The 15,671-nt window shown below is 36.9% G+C and overlaps 1 protein-coding gene across 1 annotated transcript in view; it reads left to right on the top strand.

Annotated features, from left to right (window-relative positions):
• Positions 1-15,671, top strand: part of tcf25 (TCF25 ribosome quality control complex subunit) — a 112,549-nt gene that overhangs the window by 47,330 nt on the left and 49,548 nt on the right. Inside the window, exon 12 of the mRNA XM_079874225.1 lies at positions 10,386-10,545. Within this exon, the coding sequence (XP_079730351.1) occupies positions 10,386-10,545 (160 nt within the window). The remainder of the gene's footprint in view (positions 1-10,385; positions 10,546-15,671) is intronic.

Below are 15,671 nucleotides of genomic sequence, written 5' to 3'. Positions count from 1 at the left end.
AGATTCATTAATTATAACAGGAGTTTTCCCATGAGTGAGCTCAGCAAGTTGTGCTATAAAGGGAGTGCTCTTTGCCTGCTTTCCATATATAATCCATTCGCACCTTGAAGAAAGGTGCAGTTTGACATGCTTCTAAGATGACTAACATCCATGTATACTGCAGAGTTTCAGGAGTGACAAACACATTAAATTACAGGAGTGAACCCGCTAAATTGTTGCATGTGTCATTGCTATGATTGACCATGAGTGACCTTAGTAATGGATGTGAAAAAGCATCTGACAAGCCTATGTCAAAATAGATGTGTATTACGTCTTGTAGTGTAAATGCATACTAATAGACCTGCAGCAGCAACATGGACAATAATGGAAAAGAAAGTATGTATTGGCTGAATACATTTAGAAGCTTCTAAAGTTAAAAGTAAGAAAAAAAAAACGTAATGCATGCTTTTCACATGCCTTATAATTCATACTTCAGTACACTAAAATTGCTAAAATTTGTTATTATAGAAATTAATAATAAATCCAAAAGCTAAATACGTAAAAAAAGAAATACCAAATTCTGTCATGAAACTTTAGATGTTGCAGGCTGATAGGTCCTTTACTCAATTTGGTAACGATCACATCGTTATCTACATAGCGCAGCTTATTGGTTGCTGTTGCATCAGCAGGCAATGAGCTGTGGCTCAACATTCAAATACTGGTAGTCAACATGCCTGTCTTGGCGAGTATACTAGCAAACATACAGATGTGGCCTTTAAAAATGCGCGTCTCAGAGAAAAGAATGCCACGAGCACTTCCGAAATTCTGCGGGATCGTGCAGAAGGGGGATTAGGTGTTGGACGCAGGAAATACTAAAACCTGTAGATGGCAGTCGTGTTTCATGTGGCCATACTGAGTTGACGAAGTATGACGAATACAATGTTTTCTTTTGCCAGTTACATAAACAGTCACATATTCTTCATAAAAATCCGACTCAAACGCGCATCATTTGTCTTATTTTTTTTTCCTGTGTACTTACAGTAGAAGAGACGTGATGTAGGCTATGATAACTGAGTCTTATAACACAATAATTTGCGAAGACCTTTAAAGAGACCGAGATCATTTGCGCAATATCATTATCTAATTTTACATTTAGTTCATTTTTGCATCTTAACGTTTTAAATAGTTTTAACATGGTTGTAATGCGCTTTTCTGCATTACACACAGTACTTTTTATACTATCATGTTTCCCTTATAGGCGTCGATTTCGGTGGGGACGGTGGGTACGCACCCACCAGATTTCGTCATGAGTCATTTTGTACCCACCACTTTTAACTTCAGTCCATATTAATTTGACTTTTGGTTCGATTTTTTTTTTACCGTTTTCAGTGGTTATGAGGAGCTTAATTAATTTAACCTGAGATGTGCGTTATATCGCTTTTTGATCATTCTTTGTGTTGTCGAATTTTGACACAGTTTCATTATTTGTTCATAATAATTTGATTCATAATTGTCATTTTTTTCTAAAAGTAAAAAAAACAAAGTTTTTTCTAAAAGCAATATTCTAAAGAGATACAAAGACATTGTACGTGTACCCACCAGATTTCGTCATGAGTCATTTTGTACCCACCACTTTTAACTTCCGTTGACCGTTTTCAGTGGTTATGAGGAGCAATATGAGAGAAAAATTTTGTAATCATTGTCTGACACAACAAAAAAATATATAATATTCATTTTATTTTAATTTTCGTGTTCGCATTTATGAGGGAAAAAACAACGTGTCAGTTTACGGTTATGGACGTGAGCGCTCTAAAAGCAGCAATAAAAGTCTGCTTTAAAACTTTCACAGAGACCTTAAACAGAACAGCTGCCTTTCTTTAAATTGAATTTCGTTTTGTATTAATTATATCTTAATTTTAATCAATGTTTCGTGAACCAATTGCCTGGATTTAAGAAGTAAATATAGCAGACAATCACGACATTTGAGGCGCCGGCGATATCTCATAAATGAACCGAAACTCAGCGTGTAATGCACATTCACATTTACAGTGTATTTAGACACATTTAGACGCATTCATAATCATTACTTTTACCGGTTCTTTGTGGCAAGCTTTATGCGTGCGGTCGTGCGCTTGAGTGCGGCTATATTACGTAAACGCTCATGATCCATAAGTAGGCTAATTAAATTAATATAAAGGGGCGATTTGTCCACGAATTACTTAAATGAACAACTAGCCTAGTATACTAGTCGACTACAAAAAAAAACTTTTAGTCGAAAGCAGCCCGTATTCCACATATTTTCGAACCAGGCAACAGGACATCTGTGTTGAGCGAGGCCGTGGACCCTGAGCGGAATGAACGAGCGGAGCGGAATATTCAGAAATGCGCTCTCCACTCACGAGCTCTGATCGGAACAAACCCGAACCTCACTGTCTGCTGAACTTGCAGAATCATCAAAATATAATATTTTCTAAAGAAGAATTTTAAAACTTTATTGGTGGTAGTTGAGAAGAATTCCTCTTTCCATATCTAAATCATTTCGAGTGCAATATAAATGTATCATATTGTTATTCTTATTATATAAGAATAATACGTATTTTTTACAACATTTTTAACATATAGAGAATATAAGTTTAGCGTGTTGTGTGTATTTCCTAATTATAAGCTTTTGGTGAAATTGCAACAAAACTAAAAGAGTAAAAGTGCATAAAAACATAAAAACATGGCGTCGTCTCAAGAAATATCTGCGTACACACTAAACCACTGAAACCGACTCAAAACGATGTAGCCTAGTATACATACCAGACCAGGCACTGTAATTCTGCCACAGACATACACTAAAAACGGAGAAGACTTAAAGCATGCGCATAAACCTTGCGCGCTATACAACAATAATATTAGGCACAGTAGCTTCTTTTTTTTCTTTTCTTTTTTTATCAAGAACTTTGTTGAACAATATGAACAACCATAAATGGTCTGGTACAAAATATGAGTCACGATATTCGATAGTTAACGGATGCATAAAGCTTGCCACAAAGAACTGGCAAAAGTAATCATGTGTCAAATATAGCAAGGAGACATTTTAATTGTTTACTAATCAACTAGTGTTTTATGTGTCAGTCAAAGATGTTGACAATGCTGACTCGTCATCTTCGCAGATATTGTGAACGTGCCTATAGAGAGAAATGCACACTTACAAAAGAGAGTTGTCTGTTTCTTTTCGTTTTGAATTGTTTTGTTTAAAAGTGGACATTTCAAGCTTTCTAGATACATTTCTGAGTTTCGGTTCATTTATGAGACGAGCTCAGTTCACGAGCAATGCAAGTTATATCGCGCCGGTGCCTCCATTTCCTGATTAAATCGTCTTAAATGCGTCTCCGTGTGGACAGAAACCAATGTAATCTTCCTGATTTAATCACGTAAAACACAAGTCTAAACACAAGCACCACTCTTCTGAATGATGGTAACCACAAACCTCCAAGAGTTTGTAAACCAATTGTTTGTAAAACATATTTAATATTTACAAATTCAAAAAAAAAAAAAAAAAATGTTTTACAGTGTATAAATAAAACGACATGAAGAAAGTTATTTCCAAAATGTAATTAATTGCACAGTCTTTGTTTTAGCTGCTTGTTTTAGCTGCTACCAATTGCACAGAGTCAAGAAATTACAACCACCCACCCCCCAGGTCTGCCGATTCAACCCCCAATGCTAATCGATCTCCTCTCAGGGAATCAAAAGAAAACCGGTTTTTCCAGTTTTCACCAGCGTGTGGGCGGGGTTTTAATCCCTTGCAGTTCCTTTGTTTAAATGCTATTTAAGCAAGTATACTATACATACGCTTTAAGTTATTTCAAATTAATGTTTATAGCTTAATTTGTTGATATCGCGTAACTTAATTTGACATATGTTGATATAACCAACTGACATTGTAGATTCCATTGCATGCCAGGAAGAGGCTTATGCTTTGTTTTAAGTAATGAGCATTTACTATAATATAGCCGCACTCAAGCGCACGACCGCACGCATAAAGCTTGCCACAAAGAACCGGTAAAAGTAATGATTATGAATGCGTCTAAATGTGTCTAAATACACTGAGTTTCGGTTCATTTATGAGATATCGCCAGCGCCGGTGTCGTGATTGTCTGCTATATTTACTTCTTAAATCCAGGCAATTGGTTCACGAAACATTGATTAAAATTAAGACATAATTAATACAAAACGAAATTCGATTTAAAGAAAGGCAGCTGTTCTGTTTAAGGTCTCTGTGAAAGTTTTAAAGCAGTCTTTTAGTGCCGCTTTTAGAGCGCTCACGTCCATAACCGTAAACTGACACGTTGTTTTTTCCCTCATAAATGCGAACACGAAAATTAAAATAAAATGAATATTATAATTTTTTTTTGTTGTGTCAGACAATGATTACAAAAATTTTCTCTCATATTGCTCCTCATAACCACTGAAAACGGTCAACGGAAGTTAAAAGTGGTGGGTACAAAATGACTCATGGCGAAATCTGGTGGGTACACGTACACTGTCTTTGTATCTCTTTAGAATATTGCTTTTAGAAAAACTTTGTTTTTTTACTTTTACTTTTAGAAAAAAACGACATAATTATGAATCAAATTATTATGAACAAGTAATGAAACTGTGTCAAAATTCGACAACACAAATAATGATCAAAAAGCGATATAACGCACATCTCAGATTAAATTAATTATATAAAAAACAGGGAACATTTTGTAAAAGCAAAACTGAACAAAATGCATACTTAAAATAATTGTATTAGGCTATGTGTTACCGAATATTTAATACCACTTCCCCATAATGTTGTAATTATTTTTTTAAAACAACATCTGTCAAACTGTCAATCAGATACCTCTTATCTGGTCATTTTTATTTTATTTTAGAAGTCATAACTGTTGATCACCCTTTGTATGGAATTTGTGAATATGAATATTTAGAAGATTTACAAACTGTCGGCAAGACCTCAAACCAACCCCGGACATTCTGAGACTAACGTGGAAAAATCTTTATGCTTAATGCATTAAGACAGTTCAATTAAAATATTTATTAATAATGTAATGGCAAATCAGATGCGCCCAAAATATAAATGCTACGCGTTGAGCTGCAACATTACCTCACAAGAAATATCTGCACAAGAACAATCACACAAGAAATATCTTCACGAATTAAGAATCTGGGTAAGTCGCATTATTTAATTGCATTATGTTAAGATGATTTTGTGTATATATATAAAAAATACTGCTGGGTTTTTACAGGCAGAGTCACGTGTATTATGCTCACACTAAATTCTCTGTTGCACTTATATAAATGCGCATTGCATGCACAATCATCTTAATAGTTGTACAAAAAAGTTATGCGCTACTGGCAAGAACGTCACTTTGCTGTTTTAATAAAAGCAATGTTAAATATTCTGCATGCACTCATCTCCTGGAAACCACAGCAATGACAAAGCATATAAAAATTTGTAAACGTTGTCCAATACCCCTTCTTGTCTTAATGAACCTTTTGCATTTACAAATATTTTCAAATGTCTGTATAATACAGTAGCCTACTGTAAATATTTGTGTCTATTACTATTTATAATTTATATTTTATTGTGGATGTTTTCTCACAATCATGACGTAATGTGAAGTAAAAGAAAAAATCTAATGTAAAGTTGTTTTTTATGCGCCACCTGGTGGATATTCTGTGAAGCGAAACACATTGAGGGAATTTGTAAGTAGCGCCCCCCGAAAGCACTTGCAGAATTCTGCGAGACTCTACGAGACGAATTGCCGAATGCCGCGGGAGAAAACGCGCGTTTTTAAAGGCCAGATCTGTACTAGGTTATGTCTTAAGTGAATGTAAACAGTCGAGAAATACAACGCATGTGTACAGTATCAGTATGTTGGATCTGTGCATTAAGTCCTAAAGTGACAGCAGCTTAATATTCCTGCTGCTGTCTGTTTTTAATGTTTTTCAAACAACAAAAGACAAAGAAATCACTCGCTACTCTTGACTGAGTAACTTTTGTAACTAAATATCTGTTATATATAATCTATTAATATATTAATCTTAATTTAATTTATACAGTAAAGATTATATGAAGTGTTATTTTACATTTGATTTTTCAATTTCTGTACCTGAAAACTTAAGGCTGATTTTACTTCTGCGTCGAACCTATGAGGCTGTGTAGCACACGTAGCCTATGGCGTAGCCTGATGCAGGGTGCACTGTCAGTAGCTACGTTTACATGGACACCTTTTGGTTCAATCGGAATGAAATCAATACGATTGATGAATCCGAACACGGTGTTTACATGAACGATAAATAAAGTAATCGGGTTGATGTGTGCGTTTATATGTCACAAGTTTCAAATCGGAATAGATTTTTTGACATGCGCACACTGCACAAATACACAGAGTTTCCCGCTGTTCGCGCATAACTATTCTCCTCTATTGGTTCTTTATTTGTTTTAAACAGCAGATGTAATATTAATCCGTCTCTGTCATGAGTTGGAGACAATGAGCATATTAACCGTTTTGCCGCTTATATTTATCACGCAGTAAAAATGCCCAAAACCAGTCATCTGTGGATGAGAATCTGAAACCAGGACTGGTGGGACGTTGTCCTGCTCCACTTCACAGACGCAGTGAAATGAGGATTTTAGAATGACGGGACACTCATTTATATGACACTTTATTCAACAGGAAGAACAGCTCGTTCTGCGCATCATGCGTCATTGCGCTATCTAACGTCATCGCACATGCGCAGTCCTTTCAGTTTTGGTTTTCAATCCGATCAAGTGTTTACATGTTCTCTCGATCGGATTACAAAAGGAATAAACTGCCCCTTTCAATCCGATCAAAATTTCATTCGGATCGATTAAGATGTTTACATGAATGTTTTTTAGTCCGATTGAGCCATCAATCCGATAATAAGTTTCCATAAACGCAGCTAATGTGTCAATTCTACGTGGACCGCAAGCGCTGTGATCTCTATGCATGTGTAATTGCACGTCGACGTAGACAACGTAGAAGTATGAAAACCACAGAAGTATAAATGAAAACCGACGCATAGCCTAAAGCATAGAGGCTACGGTGTAAGTCTGATGTAGAAGTATAAACCAGCCTTTAGGCCTACCTGAGAAGCACGGTTTATTTTATTTGTATCTTTGCTCTATTGTATTTATTTGTGCTATTCTTTGTAGTTTGATTATTTGTTCTTATTTTCTTTATTTTTACTTGACTGTAGTCCTTTGTCTCATGAACAGAGCACATACTGAACCGTACCGAAACCATTTGAATCATATATATATATTTAGCCATACATATAACCATATAAATTATAAATTACATAGCCATACATATAACCATATAAATTACACATACATTTGACATGTCACTAATATAACACATTAAGTCCACACTCACCACTTGGTTCAGCCAGGACTCAAACAGAGGTATTCTTGTTGAGGCAACAGTGCTACCCAGTAGCACTTTAGACAAATCAAACTGTGCCAAGTTGATAGACTCATATGGGGTGTGCACTCTTGTGTAACCAGGTTAAGTCTTTTTTTATTCTTTTTTTATTAGAAAAAGATCTGACATTAATTATCTTGGATTCATTTTTACATCTAAAACAGATGCATTTTAACAAGGGTGTGTAGAACTTTAAAGGTCCCGTTCTTCGTGATCCCATGTTTCAAACTTTAGTTAGTGTGTAATGTTGTTGTTAGAGTATAAATAATATCTGTAAAATTATAAAGCTCAAAGTTCAATGCCAAGCAAGATATTTTATTTAACAGAAGACGCCTACAGTGAACGGTTGATTTGGACTACATCCCTCTACTTCCTTCTTTAATGACGTCACTAGAACCGTTTCTTGACTAACCTCCGCCCACAGGAATACACAAAAAAGGAATACACGTTTGTCGCCATGTCGTCGAGACGCTGTTTTTTTCATCCCGAGTCAAATCACCTTTGTTTTGACCCGCCCTGATCGAGTTCACAGCCATAGATGAGAATGTCTCCTCATTGTAGGTGTTGTGTGGCTGGATGTATTAATCCACATAGCTCTCTCTATTTACTCCCGAAATCTGAGGCAGCCAAGAAGAGGTGTAATTATTTTGTTTTTAAAGAAAATGCTCCCTCAACTCCACCGAAATTCGTTTATGTACTTGCGCACTTCTTATAACTTAATGTGTTTACTCCGCTCTTACAGTGATTTTCTGAAGTAAAACTGACGCTTCATCTTTTGTGTGGGGGGGGGGGGGGGGGGTTGGTTGGTTGGTTTGTTTGGGGAAAATTGACACAGACACTATCTATCTATCTATCTATCTATCTGTCACATAAATTGGTTGTCTGGGAGGGTAATGGTTTGTAAAAGTTAAAAAATGTTAACATAAGATATCTCTTTAAAAAAAAAACATATTTAAATCTTTTTAAAATTGACTTTTGCAAATAACCTTTGTTAAATTTATAGAAGTATTTGTTAATATTAATGGACCAGAGCTTAAATAGTTTTATTTTTTAACTAACAACTAAAAAAAGATTTATAAATACTAACAAATATATTGGTCATTCATTGTTCGTTAATGTTAGTTAATACATTTATATGACAAACAAATTTTAAATGGGCTTTTTTTATGATAAGTTTTTATTTCTATGATGCATTTATTGGAGAGAATAATCCTGTCAGACGCAGCACTGCTGTGAACGCGCATTCACGTTTAAACACAATTTAAACAATGTATTATTCAATGCATTACTTCTACTGTATATAATTATATATTAAGTTGCTCAAGCAAGTGGTAAAATATTTAACCATGTAGGCTACTTATATTAAAATCTTTTGTATTTAAATTTTAATACAATAAATCTTGCATGTCACAAAGAACTTGTTTTTCCACCTCCACGAATAAGACGAGTGTCGTTCATTATGTCGCCTTGTTGAGGTAAATTGTAGTTTTCCTTGCTTTAACTCAGTCTTAAAGTGAAAAAAGTAGTAATTAATTAAATAAATTTATGGTGAGATTACTACATTTTATTTAATTAATCGCACTTATGGTGAAATTACTACATTTTCAGGTCAATCGGTGTTCATTTTGACCACGCAACATGCGCTGTCACTTTAATTCAGCGTTTGCAGCACAGCAAAAATAGACTCGGTGCAGAAACGATCTCTGCTCTGCTGTATACACACCGCAACTGGAACGGATCGATCATCGACGGACTGCATCCGCGTGCAGTGTGAAAGCTCTGTTAACATGGGTACGGAAAAAAAATACTCACCGCAAACGAAATATATGTGAAACGGGCGTTAGACTTGGAGCAGGAGAGCTACCCCGGCTGGCGGCTGCTACTCGCAGTAGAGCGAGTGTTGCCATCTTCAGTTCAGCAACATATTTCCAGCCGCGCGCTCTCTGTCCGCTAGTGCTCATCTGTATGTGACGCAAGTGTTTGTTTGTGTGTGAGTGTGCGCACGTGCGCACTCATTGGGATAATTGTAAACGCGCAAACACAGACAGAAAAGACATGCATGCCATCGTGGAAATAAGATAAATAACATATTACTTAAGGGCCATTTAGTTTTTTTTTAATAAAATAACAAATTGTAATCTGGCGCTATAAAGAAAATCAAATCAAATTTACTTGACCTTCAAGGGGGGCGGGGGGAGCCGTTAGGAGGGCGGGGCGCCCCCCTTATATAATGGTAGGGGAAACACTGGTGATGTACAAAAAACTTTATTAAACTCATCAGTATATGTTTGATCATCATTCGGACATGGTCCGAAACAGCAGACTTGTAGGCTATTAATAATGGATACATACAAGCAGATGACAAATACGTTATAACCGTAATTAAACTACTAAACTATACCTGTTCCATCTACAGCACTCTGACTCTGTAGGCATTATTGTCCGACTCGAAATGAACACCGTTACTGAGAGTTTCTGATATTATCATCATTCCGTGAGATGAATTTGTCCTGAGAGACTGAGCGCGAGCTCGTGAGGCTCCGCCCCCTGTGTCGTGCAGCAGCAGCTCATTTGCATTTAAAGGGCACACACTAAAACAGAGCGTTTTTCTGAGCCCCAAAAAATGACAATTTAAACATTCTGTAAAAAATTATGTGTTGGGTATTTTGAGCTAAAACTTCACATACACACTCTGGGGACATCAGAGACTCATTTTACATCTTGTGAAAAGGGGCATAATACGGGACCTTTAAATCCACTGTACTTATTTGTAGGTTTTAATCTCTGACCAGTTACTGAAATATCTTTGTCACACCACAAAAATTCCTTTTTGGTGAATAGTTGTCCTCAGTTCCTAAATAATACATTCTTCACACTATGGTACTTTTTACATTGACTTTCTCTGTACTTCTGCTGTTTCAGGTCCATCGAAATCTGTCCCAGCTGCCAAACTTTTCCTTTTCTGTGGCTCTTTCCTACTATCACCTGAGCCAACAGGAAGACATTTCACCTGTGGAGAACCAACAACTAAAGCAGAAATCCAATGTGCTCCTGCAAAACGCTTTAATCATGTTTCCTGGGGGTGAGTTTCAGATCACTTTGACATATTTCCCACATTTATTTAAACTTAAAACTAAACTAATGAGGAACATATAAAAATACAAAAAATCCATGTTTGACCCCTTTTAAGACTCCTTTAAGACTGTTAGCTCATAACTGATATCAGTTCATTTTCAAGTATCTTTTCTGTTGCTGTTGTCCAAGAATCTGCCATATTTTATGGAATAGCTGTTCAGTCAATTTACATTTAGAGAAAAAATAAGAAAGAGCTTGTGTGAGCCAGCACTCTGTTATGCTGTGGTGCTTTCATAATTTTACTGTTGTCTTGCTATCAACAACACGTGAGGAAACCATTAGATGTGGTGTGAGTAAATTACCTAGGTATTACAGGAATTGTTAAATAATGCGTGAATCAATTAAGGGGTCTATTTTTGGTAGGGCTGGAATAATGCGTCAACTGTTTATGTTCATGCCTAGTTCCCTGTCATGTTTTACATAAAACAAAACTCTAGAGCAGATGCTAATAGCTAGTATGGCAGTAGTATAGCTAGTATGCTGCCTAAAATGGGCATGCACATTTTCAGGACTCAAAATCGCATGCAGCTACAGCTTCAAAAATGGCAATGGAAAGCTCAAATTAATTTATTAGTGTATACTGAAGACAGTGAAGTCAAAGTTAAAGTGCTGTGTCAACAGTCTGAATCAACATTGAATGATTTATTGAACTCATTGATTTATAGTGAATACTTTCTTTACTTTTTCATTACTTTCATCATTTTTCAGGCTGGAAAAACTTGACACTAATATGTTATGGGTAGCTTTGAGGACTTTTCATCTCAGCATTTTCAGCTTATTTTTTATCAGCATAGTTATTTAATATAATCTCAGGTTCTTTGATAACGGAGTGAGGTTCTTCACTATGGGGAATTGTTTTGGGCAGCAGACAGGTTGACCTGTGAACAGATAGTGAAACACCTCTCTCTATTATCCTCTCTCTCTCTATTAAGAATCTGGGAATATGGTAAGTAACCCTACATTTTAGGCCCCTATTATTTTCATTTAGAGGTTCATAATTTTGTTTCATTTTGTCTACTAGAATACGTTTACATGATTTAATGTTCAGAAAACTAATTTGTTATAATTTACACTGGCTACATTTACATGCAACCAAATAATCCATTAGTAATCGGATTGATGGCTCAATCGGACTGAAAAGCCCTCGTTTGAGCTCTATCTGAATGAAATTTCGATCGGATTGAAAGGGGTGGTTTATTCCTTTTCTAATCCGATCGAGAGAACATATAAACACTTGATCGGATTGAAAACCGAAACTGAAAGGACTGCGCATTGAATATTAAACGCCAAGCACAAACTATGCAAAAGCGACAGCCCTTCAGGTACAATTAGTGTCAGAATTCAATCACTCGTTTTCATTCACTCCTTCAAGTGGACTATATTAGAGACCGTTCGATATTTATGGAATGGACCACCGGAGGAAAATAGGGGAGAGTCATGTCTTTTTATTCTTTGTTGAGGGGAGGGTCATCCAACTTTTTTTTAGTCTAGGGGGAGGGTCACCCAACTTTTGTATTCATGAAAACAACAAAATTTCAAAGTGGCTTGTTTGGTGCATATTTTTTCCATGTAGCTCTCTCAGTCTCGGCCCCCCATGGCTAGCAGATGGGTCTGACCCAACAAAAATCCAGTTTGGCGCTGTTTAACAGTGCGCGCGCGCTTCGGGCAGTTTTGCCAGATTGGGCGGTTTTGAATTTGATTGTGCGGGTAAAAAAGAGTTTGGGCGGGTGGACAAAATTTGGGCTGGTTTGGGGTCAGTTCGGCGGTTTTCAAACATCTACATTTTAAAGTCTAATTGGTTAAAAAACTAAACTAAAGTGTGCATGTAGTCCATAAAATCAGTCATCATTAAATTTTTTATTTTATTTTATCATCATTATTTTGTTTTAAGGAGATCAAAATGGTGCTTATCAACCTTGAATGACATGGTAATAAAATTATGTTTTGGTGAGCTTTTGGGCTAGAAATCACCAACCCAATCTGGCAACACTGGCTTCAGGCATACGTGCTCAGAAAAAGTGCATCATGTCAGAACAGAACGCCAATGAAATGTTTACCCGGCAAAGCTTTAAAGCACGAGCAAATAATTAACTTTTGTGATTGTGAATAAGTGCAGTGTCCTGTGAGTGTAACTCTACCGCTGCATAAACGTGATATGAATGTACGTTGAGTTTTACAGTATTGGGACTGAGGCGCCAGAACTGTAGCTGATAGAATGTGCACTGTAACACGATACTACCATATTTTAGTTTCCATGCTTATTGTGTTTCCACAACAATGTTAGTGAGTAAATCTACTGAAATGGCCACCATAACAGTGGAGTGTGATGTGTAAGATGAGAAAGCAGAGGTTAAGTCGTTTGTCATGGTTGTAAAAAAAACAATGGCTATCTGAACATATTTGCCAAGCGCAAACCAGTACAGAAGTAATCAATAAATTATTGTGAAAAAAGGGTTATGCGTTTTTTCACAATCATTTTGGAGGGTCATAGAAAAATGTATTGCTGGCGAAGGGAGGGTCAAGTCTATTTTGACTATAGATCTCAAAACTCCTCCGTTAGCCCCTTAAATAAAAAACGAACAGTCCCTTAGTGGAATATGTTGGGAATAGTGAATGAAGGTATGGGGTGCGATTTCATACACAGCCCCAGTTTCCTTGTGTGTGCCAGTTAATCACTAATTAAGTTCACCTGTTGTTCATTTAGTTTCCTCATTTACCTCTGTGTATTTAAGTCCTCATTTTCCTATGTTCAGTTGTCCATTCTACTTCGTGTGTACTGTGGTTGGTTGTTTTCAGTTCTGTTTAATAAATACATACTGCTGTGATTATTTCTGATCTTCATTGCAACCCAAGTGGAACACAGCCCCTTCAGTGTCCTGTGCCCGGATGCATAAAGCACCTTAAGTTTTTCCCTCAAGTATGAGACTTAAGGCGTGATTTCCCCTCAGCTAAGGGAATGATTTAAGGGTGTTGCATATAATCCCTTAAACGGTTCTCTTAGGTAAGGGAAACCATTAAGTGTTTCACGACAGCGACCCAGGTTTTGCCGTTATAAATTTGATTGCTGCCATGGACACATTATTTGTTAATACAGATAGCGGTATGTTTCACTGAAAACATAACATGGATAAGAAAAACTAAAAAGAAAACCAAATATGAAAGAGAAGGACCAGATGAGACAAACTCAAATTGATAGTTTATTCAAAATTGATAATTCTGTCATCATACTCACCCTCATGTCGGTCTAAACCCATAAGACTTTCATTCATCTTTAGAAACAAATAAAGATATTTTTAATATTCGCTGATCATTTCTGTCCATTTATTGAAAGACATAATAGTAATCCATATGATTCAGGCTGTTTCGGAAGCTCAAACGTGTGCACAAGCACAATGAGGTTTGTTCTTCCACGTGACACATGCACGTTTCAGCTTCTGTTAACCATATAAGACGTGCTTTTTTGTGTGTGTTTATGTGAAAAATTGGCAAAATTAAAAATTGTTTATCATATGAAGCGGCCAATCGCGTCTCGTTGGAAGACTTGGCTTGAACCTGCTCGCTTACATTTAAGGTGAAGTTTTAAAAACCTTATGTTATACTTAGGAAAATGACAGTTAAGGGGCTTTATGCAACACTTAACGGTTTATAAGGGATTACTTAGGAGGAAAATAGATACTTATGGGAAATTCTTAGGGTGTATGACGTTTGACCTAAAGAAAATGTCAAGTAAGACTGCTCGATTGCTCCTGTCTGATCGATTGCTCCTGTCTGCCTCGTTGCTGCTGCTGAGTTGGCTTGCGTCTGTAAGCTTCGTATATCTTTATGTTTTGAATCATTATTTACTATCATTCCTTGTTGTTTATACTGCTAAATATAGCTTACTCAACATCACACATTAACCTGACATCGCTAGCTTCAATCTAAATTGTTATTTAGCACAACACGCTAGTAATTCGCTAGCCATAACACCATTCCGCCACAACAACAACTGCTCACGGACTCAATCTCAGCTGAGCCCTGCCCACAGAGCTCACCACAGACAGACATATTAGAACTGCTTCAAGATTCAGCACCCAAGGACGACTTCCTGGAAAACAGCCAGGGAAGCCAGGACAGCATATTACAGCCTCCGATAACAACAGCCCCTTTCACCAGACACTTTATCCCTCTCTCCAGCATCTCCACTTCTGTGCTTCTCACAGAAAATTGAGGATCTGGTGTATGCTGGAATCAAACTATCCCACTCTTTTGCTGCAAGCCCCCAGATACCAACCAAAAAAACGGCAGGCACCTCAACCACCAAAGCCTGCGGGCCAGCTCGCCCTCCCCCTCCTTCTGTGAGAGCTCTTCGGCCTCTGCCACAACGCCAGGGCCCACACCCTCCTCCATCTGCTCGAGGTGAACCAAAAACAACTGATACCAGCTCTCAGTGATATGTGTTGGGTCCCTGCTATGATAACAGTAACTTTCTCAAATGTTTACAGAACAAGCGGGAACCCAGTGTGCCTGTATCTTTCTCTATTGCTATTCTGTTACAAGATAGAAAGTCTAAGGCCTTCAATAGCCATACAGCAAACCCAACTAATCTGGTGCCTATTACATGTCAAACTAAGATTGCTGTGGGGACAAAAAGTAAGACTGTTAAGTTAGCACTTTTAAACATTCGCTCACTTAAAAATAAATCACTTCTAGTCAACGACTTAATAACCACAAACAACCTGGATTTTATGCTTCTAAATGAAACCTGGCTAGAAGACAGCTGCAGTGCAAAAATCCTCAATGAAGCAGCCCCTCCTAACTTTACTTTTATGAGTGTCTGCAGAGCTTGAGCGGCAGGGATCACTGGTGATCCCGGATTATTGTTGTTCAAAATTCATTACTCATCAAAACATCACACTCTTACTTGATCTGGACAAACTCAGCATTATAAGAAAAGTTTAAGACTCCAGCTTCGATATTTGACCACTGTTTATGATTAAACTGGTTTGGAGTGACATTAATTTCTTAATTTATGCCAGGAGTGCAAAATAATTAATCTGTAACGATCATTATTTTGAATAGAAATCATCACTC

The sequence above is a fragment of the Squalius cephalus genome (assembly GCF_949319135.1).
Source record: "Squalius cephalus genome assembly, chromosome: 6".
In the NCBI taxonomy this organism is placed as follows: Eukaryota; Metazoa; Chordata; class Actinopteri; order Cypriniformes; family Leuciscidae; genus Squalius; species Squalius cephalus.
This window is presented reverse-complemented; position numbering and strand designations above follow the sequence as displayed.